At 46.2% G+C, this 13135-nt stretch overlaps 1 protein-coding gene across 1 annotated transcript; it reads right to left on the bottom strand.

Moving 5' to 3' along the window:
- Positions 1-3205: 3205 nt before the first annotated feature.
- Positions 3206-12910, bottom strand: mboat2b (membrane bound O-acyltransferase domain containing 2b). Its single transcript, XM_079355326.1, has 13 exons — positions 12653-12910; positions 9827-9972; positions 9668-9745; positions 8579-8674; positions 8438-8493; positions 8303-8357; positions 7826-8009; positions 7043-7235; positions 6808-6911; positions 5739-5803; positions 5538-5670; positions 4924-5075; positions 3206-4197 (listed from the first exon to the last, which is right to left on the bottom strand). The coding sequence occupies exons 1-13, from the start codon at positions 12740-12742 to the stop codon at positions 4020-4022; spliced, it is 1530 nt and encodes a 509-aa protein (XP_079211452.1). The 5' UTR covers positions 12743-12910; the 3' UTR covers positions 3206-4019.
- Between the last annotated feature and the right edge of the window lie 225 nt (positions 12911-13135).

Here is a 13135-nt window from a genome sequence, read left to right on the forward strand (position 1 = left end):
TTAAAACAATACCATCTCTTTAATTATCAGCAATTTGGGAATCAAAGCAATAAAACTACAGCTCTTTATCCATGTTTCTTTAAGCTACTGAAAATGAACAGGGAACAGCTGAAATATGTTTGCAGCATTGGCCACATGATTTTTTGCCTGCAATTGTTGGGAATTGAAACCAATGACCTCGTAGACCTTTGGATTAGTGGCTGATAATGGTTGTTGGTTGAAACAGGTTTATTAGTTGACATCATATTAAAACGTGTCGTGGAAACATTCGTCTGATTGGGGGAGATATCTCGTTACTGAAAACCACCCAGGAGTCGGCCATGAATCGTACTGGTAAACTGACAGCCTCAATGTAAGGTGACATGATTGAGTTTCATATGAGTCGTGTGTTTACCCTGTGATATGTTACTGAGTCAGCATAAAGACCTTTAATTACTCATTAACAGCAGAGACCTGGACTGATCCTGATCCTCTATCAGTTTATCAAGGTGTAAAGGGCAGAAAGGTGTTCTCTTCCTGTTTCATTGTTCACCATGTCCTATGAAGGAGGGGTATCAGGACTACTTTTACACTATCCCGGCTGTGTGTTTATTCATCACTTTGTTCGCTCTGTATTTACAGCTCTCATATATATTTACTTTCATTGTTCTATTATTCACACCACTATTACTTCACTGTTTAGTAGTTGCCTACTTGCACATACAGCAGCTATATTCTGTATACAGTAGTATATATATTAGTTCTGTTTACGTCGGTTAGTCTGATCAGTGTACACTTGTATCTTAAATCTTTTTTATTCAGTTTCAATTTTTCTATTTAAATTGACTCTTTGTGGTGTGTTCAGTGGATGTGGACAACCACACGTGAATATTATCACAGCGCCAAGAGTCCAAAAAAGAAATCTGATCTGAATCCAGTTCTTTGTCCAAAGGTGCAGCCAGGTGCCAGGTTGTTGTAACGACATTGGCGCTGTCCTCTTCAGCTGGCTCCGCCCATCCAGAGTAAACTCATGAAACTTGATTAAACACGTTGAAATTAAACAAAGACGTTATTTCTCTCCTGACCAGTGGTCAGTGTGTGGTCCCTTTAAGCGGGCAGCTCATTAGCTAGTGCTCAACCATACTGCTTTATCCATTTAACTGGATCGTTAGCCAACGCTTAACCAAACTGCTTTATCCATTTAACTGGATCGTTAGCTAACGCTTAACCAAACTGCTTTACCCATTTAACTGGATCGTTAGCTAACGCTTAACCAAACTGCTTTACCCATTTAACTGGATCGTTAGCTAACGCTTAACCAAACTGCCTTACCCATTTAACTGGATCGTTAGCTAACGCTTAACCAAACTGCTTTACCCATTTAACTGGATCGTTAGCTAACGCTTAACCAAACTGCCTTACCCATTTAACTGGATCGTTAGCTAACGCTTAACCAAACTGCTTTAACCATTTAACTGGATCGTTAGCTAACGCTTAACCAAACTGCTTTACCCATTTAACTGGATCGTTAGCTAACGCTTAACCAAACTGCTTTATCCATTTAACTGGATCGTTAGCTAACGCTTAACCAAACTGCCTTACCCATTTAACTGGATCGTTAGCTAACGCTTAACCAAACTGCTTTAGCCATTTAACTGGATCGTTAACCAACGCTTAACCAAACTGCTTTACCCATTTAACTGGATCGTTAGCTAACGCTTAACCAAACTGCTTTACCCATTTAACTGGATCGTTAGCTAACGCTTAACCAAACTGCTTTAACCATTTAACTGGATCGTTAGCTAACGCTTAACCAAACTGCTTTAACCATTTAACTGGATCGTTAGCTAACGCTTAACCAAACTGCTTTACCCATTTAACTGGATCGTTAGCTAACGCTTAACCAAACTGCTTTACCCATTTAACTGGATCGTTAGCTAACGCTTAACCAAACTGCTTTATCCATTTAACTGGGTCGTTAGCCAACGCTTAACCAAACTGCTTTATCCATTTAACTGGGTCGTTAGCTAACGCTTAACCAAACTGCTTTATCCATTTAACTGGATCGTTAGCTAACGCTTAACCAAACTGCTTTATCCATTTAACTGGGTCGTTAGCTAACGCTTAACCAAACTGCTTTATCCATTTAACTGGGTCGTTAGCTAACGCTTAACCAAACTGCTTTATCCATTTAACTGGATCGTTAGCTAACGCTTAACCAAACTGCTTTACCCATTTAACTGGATCGTTAGCTAACGCTTAACCAAACTGCTTTACCCATTTAACTGGATCGTTAGCTAACGCTTAACCAAACTGCTTTACCCATTTAACTGGATCGTTAGCTAACGCTTAACCAAACTGCTTTAACCATTTAACTGGATCGTTAGCTAACGCTTAACCAAACTGCTTTACCCATTTAACTGGATCGTTAGCCAACGCTTAACCAAACTGCTTTATCCATTTAACTGGATCGTTAGCTAACGCTTAACCAAACTGCTTTACCCATTTAACTGGATCGTTAGCTAACGCTTAACCAAACTGCTTTACCCATTTAACTGGATCGTTAGCTAACGCTTAACCAAACTGCTTTAACCATTTAACTGGATCGTTAGCTAACGCTTAACCAAACTGCTTTATCCATTTAACTGGATCGTTAGCTAACGCTTAACCAAACTGCCTTACCCATTTAACTGGATCGTTAGCTAACGCTTAACCAAACTGCTTTAACCATTTAACTGGATCGTTAGCTAACGCTTAACCAAACTGCTTTAACCATTTAACTGGATCGTTAGCTAACGCTTAACCAAACTGCTTTACCCATTTAACTGGATCGTTAGCTAACGCTTAACCAAACTGCTTTACCCATTTAACTGGATCGTTAGCTAACGCTTAACCAAACTGCTTTAACCATTTAACTGGATCGTTAGCTAACGCTTAACCAAACAGCTTTGAATTTATGGAGATGAATGGCGTAATTTACAGAACAAGGTGTTTAGCGCCCTCTGCAGACTCGTCCTGGGATAACTCTGAATTGCGTTTACCCCCTGAGCTGAAGGTTTAGCATGGTAACACCAGAGGAGAGTTTACTTAAACAGTTTGAGTCTCTGTGGATAATTTCGACATTATGCAAGTTTTAAAATGGAGACCAGAAAAAGAGGTCAACTTTAAACTAAAATGTAAAATGTCGGGTTCTCCGGATGAAAAAACGTTTCTGAGCAGTTTTCAGTTCACATCAAAGAAACTTCTTTTCAGAGTTTGACTTTATTCCTAAAAGTTTGTGAAACATTTTCCTCTTCTTCAAACTGAACGTCCACACATCAAATCTTTTTGGATTCACATAAATTACATAAATAACAGGTCGACAAAACTGACATCTACAAATGTAAACAACGTCCTCATCAAGAGTTAATACTGACTCTGTAAAGCAACTCTGTCCTTTCTGTTGTAAAAAAACAAAACAAATAAGGCGACTGAGTGGAAGAATCATTGGCACTTTTCTCTCGTTTCCATGGATACTGTGAAGATGTGATGGAGGAGATAATACCACAATGACAGTCGGGGAAGAGAAACATGGTTTTAAACCTGATTGACTGGCCTGATCACTCGGTTTCCCTTTTCATCCCTTCAAGTGATCCCTTTATTCCTTTCTGTAGTCCTGCCGTCAAAGAAAATGAAGTCATTACTACAAAGATGGCCACAATAGTTCAGGGCAGTTTGAGTGGTTCCTCACACATGTGAAGGTACAGTTTATAAATGTATGGATATATCCTCTGTCGTTCTTCTCAGTCTGCCAACTTGTCAAAAAAAAGTTCCAGCGTGTTGGCTGTGAAGTGAGTCCAAACACCATCCTGGCAGTCGTGCATCCTCGTTAAGAGTTCTAATCAAGAACAACACAGGCCTATAAAATCTGGACCTTGTGTCCTCATTAATACAGTATTTTGATGTCCATCAGCGTCTTTCTAAGACAGGAGGAAGGTTCGGTTGATATGGTTCTCCTCCTTGTCTTTTTTTACAAGTTAAAGGATGACTCGTATTCGTCCTCATGTGGTTTTTTCCTTCCGGATGATGTTGATGTCTGTGGCCTCGAGGGGGCCCTGGACTTGGACTGGACCCTGAAGAAGGTTCTTCTGCTGGTCTTTGAGGCGGAGATGTCTGGGTTTGACCGGCAGTGCCACGGCCAAAAGGATGCAGCCAATATGGAGGCTCAAGTACCAGGACCTGCAGGAAAGAAGGAAGGAAGGAAGAGAGAGAGAGAGAGACTTTATTGATCCCGAGGGAAATTCAAGAGGATGAGGAATCAAATACACAGTACACCAAGCATTCGACACACTGTAAGACGTGTTTATGATAGCTGCTTTAAAAAAAGATCAAAACAGCATGACTCCAGAGAGTTGCAATGTCCTCACTGATCTCCTCACCGGCTGCCTGTCCAGTTCCAGATTTAGAGTTTTAAGATCATCAGTCCTTTATCTCTTACATGAAGTGACGTGAGCCCCCTTTACCTGAGGAGTGCCTCAGGGCTCCGTTTCGGGTCCTCTTCTGTTTTCACGTTTTTAAAATTCATTATATATGTGTGCCCTTAAAATCTCACTGCCCTCAGTCTCTTTAACCGCTCCATGAATGCTTCAAAGACATTTAGGACTGGATGGTCCAACACGTCTTAAAACTAAATGAGAATACAAACTGAAGTCCTGATAGTCCTGTTAGGCCCGTCTTTCGCCACCGACTCCATTTGTAATAAACTCGCAGCAACCTTGCAATTATTTTTGACTCCTCCTTTAAACTTGGACAATACAAGACTGCGACCCAAAGTTCAACTGTTTTTAAATTCATTCTTTGATCCTCAGCACAAGGAGCTGAAAGACCTGGAAGCAGATTCTCCAGGATGTCAGGAGCTACATCTGTCTGATTTAAAGGTGAGTGAAGGCTGTCTGGTTTACTGACCTGTAAAACTTGATGGACGGACCCACAGACAGCAGGACAAAAGGCACCACCGTGTAGCAGATGGCGATCTGAGTGGCTGCCCACGTGATGACATCATAAACCATTTTGTGGGTGGATGATTGCAGGAAGTACGGACGAACATTGTGTCGAACCTGTGAGAATATATATAATAAATATATATACTGTATATATATATATATATTAACACATTTATTGAAATAGCTGCAGAATCAGGTTCACCAGCTAACAGCTAACAGCTAACAGTGAGATTACAGTTAATCATCTTGATACTGGACTCATCAGCTGACACTTTTAAGTTTTACAAGCTAACAGATAATAGTTAAAAGGCAAGGGGGCTAACAGTAAATTAGCTGGTTCTTAAGCTAACATTCAAGCTATAAAGTAAATATCAAGATAGTGAGCTAGCATCAGCAGGTAAGTCATCCAACGGTTTAAAGAAAGTCAACTAATTTTATGAAACTAATTGATGCTAAATGTTTTTAGCGTATATTAGAAGAACAGCTAACACTTGATATCTCTGTAACAGCGTGCAGTGGACTCAGCTAACAGCTCTCTATGGTCTCCTAAGCTAACGGTTAGCAGGGAATGCTCACCGCTCTGGCTGCCAGTGTGACGACGATGCCGGTGAGGAAGGTGAGGTAGTAGCCCGGATACGCTCCGTGCCACATGGCCGACAGGATGAAGGTGGCTGCTGTTGGGTGGTAGGGACAGCGCTCGTAACACACCCTGTCACACATAGGATACATTAGCATCTGTGCTGTAGACCAATGACTGAAGAGAATAAATGACATCACCTTTTCAGCCAATGAGCCGTCTGAATGTTCCAGTTGTCGAGGAAAACTTTAAAGCTGGTGGCTAACTGAAACAAACAGAAGAAAGCAGCGAGTCATGTGACCGCCAACATAAACAAAACAAAATAAATAATAATAATAGGTACTGCATCACCCCCGCCCCCCACCCTCATCACCCCATCACCCCCGCCCCCCACCCTCATCAACAACGACACAGTTAAAACTGTTGACAGCTTCAGATACCTCAGACTCACACCAGACAACAACCTCACCTTTGATCAGCACACAGACATTCAAAAAAGACTGCACGCTATCCGGGAACTTAAAGGACTCTATGTCGCCCCCCCCCCCCCCTCCTGTAGTATCAAAGCATCATCCATCCTGCTCTACTGTTCCTCCTGCTTCTTTAACCTGCTCACTGTCAAACACCAAACTCACCCGGGTCACAAACACTGCAGCCAAACTCCCCGCTCCCACCCTGTCAGAACTCAAAGGCCATCACACGCATCGCTCACACAACAGCACTGGACATCACCAACCAATCAGCTGCCACCATCATGCCCTCTGGACGCAGGTACAGGTCCAGGTCCCTGCTGTGCAGAAGGGCCAGAAGCCTGGTGCCTACAGTCATCTCAGCCCTCAATAAGATGCCTGATACAGATCCACCTCAGTTTCATTCTCCTGTTGTCTCATAACCATATGCACTGTATGTCCTGCTGTCCCCCATGTATGTCCCTTTGTCATCCTTTGTTGGTGCGCAGCCCTTAAACTGTACTGAAAAAGAATCTCCCCTCGGGGACAATAAAGTCTAAACTCTAACAAGCTAGGCTCATTAGTAAGCTAATTGATCAAAGGGTCATCAGCTAAGCGCTAAAAATGTGATGATGGTTCTTCAGCTAATAAGAATTAGCAAATCAATTAGCTAACAGTTAGCTTTGTGGACTCATCACCTAAAGGCTACTTCAATGATTCATTGGCTAGCAGCTAACAGCTAGCAGTGAGTTAGCAGGGATTAGCAGGTCCCAGGACAGTTTCCATCGACCTGCTGCGTCACGCCTCTGACGGTTCTCACCTCGATGTTGAGGATCCTTAAGTTAGAGATGAGGTCCCAGCGAGGTGATCCATCTTCATCGTAGCCGTTGAAGCCAAAGCCGGCAGCGTTGTTGATAGCATCCGCTGTGGTTAAAAGACAAAACAGCAAATAGGTCAACAGGTCACCATGCGAGCTGCTTCAAGCGATGTGGTCGCCATTTCCAGAACTCAATCCAGATTTGATCTAAAAAGACAAAGTGAAAGGAAACACTCACCAAGCGTCCAGACGAAGTAGTACTTTGGTCTGGTGGTTAGCATGGACAGGTACAGGTAGACCACTTGAGCGTAGAACGGTGTGTTGGCGATAAAGTCATCATCAATGTTTCGTTCGACGGGGAAAACTTTACACACGGACAGAAAGACCAGCAGGCAGAAGAAGGAGGTGGCCACTTTCCGGACGACTTCGGTCTACAGAAACACAATCAGAATCAGTTCCAGATACTCGATGCGTTGGGGAGAGTTTCTCTATGAGCTAATGGAGAGCGTATGAATGACGCTACCGAGGACAGGCCCGGGTTACCGAGGACAGGCCCGGGTTACCGAGGACATGCCCGGGTTACCGAGGACATGCCCGGGTTACCGAGGACAGGCCCGGGTTACCGAGGACAGGCCGGGGTTACCGAGGACAGGCCCGGGTTACCGAGGACATGCCCGGGTTACCGAGGACATGCCCGGGTTACCGAGGACAGGCCCGGGTTACCGAGGACTGGCCCGGGTTACCGAGGACAGGCCCGGGTTACCGAGGACAGGCCTGAGTTACCGAGGACAGGCCCGGGTTACCGAGGACTGGCCCGGGTTACCGAGGACAGGCCCGGGTTACCGAGGACAGGCCCGGGTTACCGAGGACATGCCCGGGTTACCGAGGACAGGCCCGGGTTACCGAGGACAGGCCCGGGTTACCGAGGACAGGCCCGGGTTACCGAGGACAGGCCCGGGTTACCGAGGACAGGCCGGGGTTACCGAGGATATTCATGGAAAGTTAAGGTTATATTTCGTACATTTGGAGAGGGCTCGCTCTGCCTCAGCTTGCCGTAGGACTTCCTGTCAGCATCCTGGTCTCTGTGGCGACGTGGGTCTCCCTCGATGAAGGCGATGTAGTCGTTGTAGGAGCAGGTGGGTCCAGCTAGGATCCCCATGAAGTTACAGTTGTAGCTGAAGTACTCCAGCAGACTGGGCATCCTCCTGAAAGATGAACGATCAGTGAGGACAGACATCATCCTTCCATATATTATATATATAAATGTTCTTGACTCCTTTAGAGTCGTCACGTTGTTTGCTAGCTAAACTCCTGTTTGTTTCTGTGTTTTAGAAGTGTTGGATGAGACCGCCCATGCTTCAGTTGTCATCAGGTTAAACGGCGTGCTGGTGAATGTTTATGCCTGACTCCTCTAGAGATAATGACCACTCTATGAAGCACTGTTTATTGATGTGTATTTGAAGCGCTGCAGCTACGAGTAGCAGCTGGAAACACAAACCTGATGGCCAGAATCTTCTGTCCTGGAGTCAGCTGCTCCTCTTTCCGTGCCATGCCTGCTCCAGAAACATCCAAACTGAACTTTATCTATATTCAAACAACAGACCTTGAACCAGTCAAGCGATCACAAGCTTACCGTCGTGAATTTCAAAGGCCAGGCTGGTGATCTTCTGTGTGATCACCATCATGGGGCTGCAGAGAGACATGAAACAGACTCACTGACTTCATCCACAGAGAAACATCAGGAACAGAAACGTGAGGCGTTGAGCCGGCTCACCCCGTGAAGTCTGCAGAGTACATGCCGTAGTCGAAGACGTACACTCGAGTGATCTGACACAGACTCAGGTAGCTGAGAGCCACCAGGAGGCAGTACCTGCAAATCAAACCCCACTCAGTTAGCGCCCCCTACAGGCGGCTGTGTTCATTGCAGACACAGAACAACACAAGGGCTTCAGGAAACCAGCAACCTCTGGTGTTAACTTCCAGTGAAGACTGCAGTTCCTTATGTGTCCACTAGTGGCTGTCTGAAACTGTGAGTCAATCCTCATAGAGTCCCATGGAGTAAACTGGAGTCAGGGGTAAACCTTCCATCCCTTACATGTGTTTTTTAAAGCTTTGCTACCTTATGTTGATGTCTCTGAGACGTAAGTCTATGCTACAAGGCAGGGTTGCTGGTTTGATTCCTGTCTTTGAGCCACGCTCTGATTCTCAGTGTGGTCAGATAAATCTCTCTGTCATAAAGACAAGACCAAGTGACCCAAGTATGACATCATTATGACATCATCACCAGGCCCCTATGGGCAGCAGATCATCAGTGAAGAACTACAGACAAGATGCTGAATCAACACCCGACACCAAACATTGACAGTGTCCACTAGAGGAGGTCAAAGGTCACAAACCAGGAGCAAATCTGCCCCCTGAGATCTTTAAACCCAGGCAGGATGTACCATTCAATAAAGCTGTATCAGTCTCCATAGAGCTCTATGTTAAAATGTCCAACTTTACAGCTGCAGTTCCTCCAGTGTCCACTAGAGTCTGTCTCCTGCAGTGAGTCAGTCTCCATAGAGCTCTATGTTAAAATGTCCAACTTTACAGCTGCAGTTCCTCCAGTGTCCACTAGAGTCTGTCTCCTGCAGTGAGTCAGTCTCCATAGAGCTCTATGTTAAAATGTCCAACTTTACAGCTGCAGTTCCTCCAGTGTCCACTAGAGTCTGTCTCCTGCAGTGAGTCAGTCTCCATAGAGCTCTATGTTAAAATGTCCAACTTTACAGCTGCAGTTCCTCCAGTGTCCACTAGAGTCTGTCTCCTGCAGTGAGTCTGTCCAGAAGAGAATGAAGTTGTGATCGGAGGACTTCCTGACTCTTACTTGTGCATGTGTTCCACTCCGGTCAGGATCATGATGCCGTAGGTGAGTCCACTCTGAAACAGGAAGTGAAGGGCGTACCTAAAAAACACAGGAAGTAAGATTCTCAACACATACGATACTTTATAACTTGATGTTATTTAAATCAGCCTTCAAACTCACCAGCCGAAGCAGAAGAGAGCGAAGTAGAGTCCCAGCACGGTGGCCACCACGTGTCTGATGAAGGGACTGGTCTTACTGGGATGGAGGAAGAGTCGAAACCAGAAGGCCGAGATCAGAGCGCAGAGCTGACACACCACAAAGTTTACCTGCAGACCACACACACACACACACACACACACACACACACACACACACACACACACACACACACACACACACACACACACACACACACACACACACACACACACACACACACACACACACACACACACTCTCGTGTTGTGGTTGTGCAGACATCGTGTTGTGTTTCAGACGGCGTTGCATCGTGGCGAGCGTAACCTCTGATCAGCTGTAAAGTGAAACAGGCGGCGCTCGATGTGTTCCTCATTAATAATGAACAGCGTGTAAAGTCGCCTGCTCCCTCAAGCGTCCACGACCTGAGAGCGACCTGCGGCCCCGAGGTCAGAGGTCATGTTCAGCACGCTAACGATAAAGTTTAAAAACTTCAGAGTGGAAACAAGACAGTGAGAGAGAGCCGCACGGCGAGGACAGACGTGTGACGTTAGGCCATCTGTGCAGGACGGCGGCGTGCTGATGACACATTGCTCCTGTGATCAGCTGATGGTAACCATGACGATGAAGTAAGGACGTTTGTCAGCTCAAAGCTAGCTGTCACAAACTTCCCGGTTGGTTCACAACCGTGTGATGTGTCCTAGCAACAGGTTACCATGGTGATCAAGTCTTGAGCAGCTGATTGGTTGCACAGGTGAATCTAGTATCTGAGGGAACCTGGCTCTCAGCCAATCAGAGCGCAGGACATCTACCTGTTACACCAGGGAAGGGGAGGGGCTTCTGTTCCATCCTTTTGTCACATAATGTTTCAACCCTCCACAATCTGTATTAAAGATTTTAGTATTCATTGAGCTAGCTAACCGCACGCGCACATTAAGCTAACGTACTATTACATGTTTTATGTTTTCTTCTCCTTGTTGTCAAGGTGACAGTGGTTGTTTTGCCCTGTCTTGATTTTGATTGGTCGGTGAGGAAGAAGTGAGATTAAGAAGCGCCGTGCAGTTTGAGAGATTTGATCTCAACATGTTTAAGTTCAGTTTGTGCCGCCACTCAAGGCTCCTGTTGTTAGCAGCGAGCGCCGCGGTGCGTCTCCGGAGCGTCTCCGGAGCGTCTCCAGTGTGTCTCCGGAGCGTCTCCGGGGCGTCTCCGGAGCGTCTCCGGAGCGTCTCCAGTGCGTCTCCGGAGCGTCTCCAGTGTGTCTCCGGAGCGTGTCAGCTGAGCAGCGTCACTACGCTCTTTTTTATACACTCAGGCTGCGTTGGACAAACAGAAATTAAAGGGTTAATCTAGTGTTGTCTCGGTTTAATCATCTTAATGTCTTCTTGGTTTGTGGTCAGCGGCCATGATGGATTCTGGTGAAATATTAAGAAATTCACAACGTAGTCCAGATAAATATCAGGACCTTAATATATTCACGAGCTCCATCTTGAGTGTTTTGAACAAACTGTCATGTTACGGTTTCACTACAGTACTTTACAAACTTCTTCGATTAGCTGACGAGCTAGCTAGCTAGCTAGCTATATAAAAATATGGCACGTCATAGAGGATCAAACTTTTGAAAAGATGTTGCGACTGAGTTGATGGAGGAGTTTGGTGTTATAAGTTAATTAAACCTCGTCTCACACAGCTGGGACATGAATCAGCAGTTACCCAGTCTCACCACCGGGGGGGTTGGTAATGTGAATGTGGATGTAATCAATAGCCCCAATTACACCTGCAAAACCGTCTCTCCTGTAGAGTCCATAACAGCCTGTTAGCTGCAGAAGACACAGCACTCTCACTTCCATGCTAGCTAGCTGCTCCGACCTTCTCATGGAGGTAAATGACAGATTCTTTAGAGAACATATAAAACTCACTGTTGTCTTAAACTCCACTGGGTTTAACTGATCTCTAATTGAGGAACTCTTTCGTCTAACTCCATCCAGGAAGAATGTGAAGCTAGCATAAACCTCCAGGGTTGGATTAGAAGTGTTAATCCATGTTTAAAATAAAGGGTTAACATTAACCAGGATTTATTGTAAACTAAGTTTAAAGTTTGGTGCGACACATTTAACACTCGATTAAATGTGTTAAAAAGAGTGAATCCATGTTGGGGTCGGGTCAGTGTATGTGCTGTTAACATGTTCTCTTTACACATGACCTCTGAACTCATGTGGACAGCTGCTCGCCATCAGACCTTCATCACACTGGTCCATGTCATGAGTGGAGTCCAGCGGACTGTGGAGCTGCTTGGGTGTGGATGGTGTTCACATGGGCTCACAGCTGGAGCCTGATGGAGCCCATGTTCTTCCATTGTCCTGATGATGGACGCTGTGTAACAGATGTGTTGTTGTTGGGCCTGTATGGAGACTGAAGTGTCACCTCCTCCTCCTCCTCCTCCTTCTCCTCCTCCTCCTCCTCCTCACCAGAAATCAAACGGATCCTCTCCTGTCTTTGTGTTCATCAGCTGATTGGATGCAAAGATCAGCTGTGATTTCTCTGTGCGTTCATGTTTGTGCTGCAGCTCCTCTCTGCACCGGCCTCTGAGCAGGAAAAACCTAGACCCGGTTCGTGTTAGTGCTCTAAAACCCGCCTTCCTGTCTCGGTGAGGCCTGCTTCCATTCCGCCCGGACCGTGCCTGCTCCGCCTGCCTGCTCGGCCCGGTTCTTCCCTGAAGCCGCCCCGGTAAATGTCGCATCAAACGCGGTGTGAGTGAGCCCCGGCAGCTCGGTGTCCCCCCCCCCTCCCCCCCTCCCCCCCGGAGGATCTTACCTGGTCCAGCGGAAGATTGGTGATCTCGCTGACCGGCTGCAGGAGGCTGGAGCCGGTGCAGGCCGTGGTGCGGGGGTCTTCGGCGGCCATGGCTCCGGCGGTCTGCTGCTGCTTGTGTGTCCGGCTGCAGCGGCTCAGAGGCGGCGGCGGAGGCTCCGAGATCCGGTCTGTGTGTCTGTGTGTCCTGATGCTCCTTCCTCTTCTTCCTGCTCCTCCTCCTCAGTCTGTCTGACTCCCCCCTCCTCCCTCCGATGCCCCCTCACATCCATCTCTCCCCCCCCCCTCCTTCTTTTCACTTTCTCTCCTCCTCCCCCTCTCCTCTTTCATCTCTCCTTTTGTCTTTGGTTCCTCCTCCTCCTCCTCCTCCTCCTCCTCCTCCTCCTCCTCCTCCTCTTCCCTGTTAGTTCCTGGTTAATGTCTGAAAACACAAATACAGATCATGTTCCTGAAGCCAATGTCAAGTCTCTGACTTTATATGAAAAA

Source organism: Symphodus melops, assembly GCF_947650265.1.
Source record: "Symphodus melops genome assembly, chromosome: 1".
Lineage (NCBI taxonomy): Eukaryota > Metazoa > Chordata > Actinopteri > Labriformes > Labridae > Symphodus > Symphodus melops.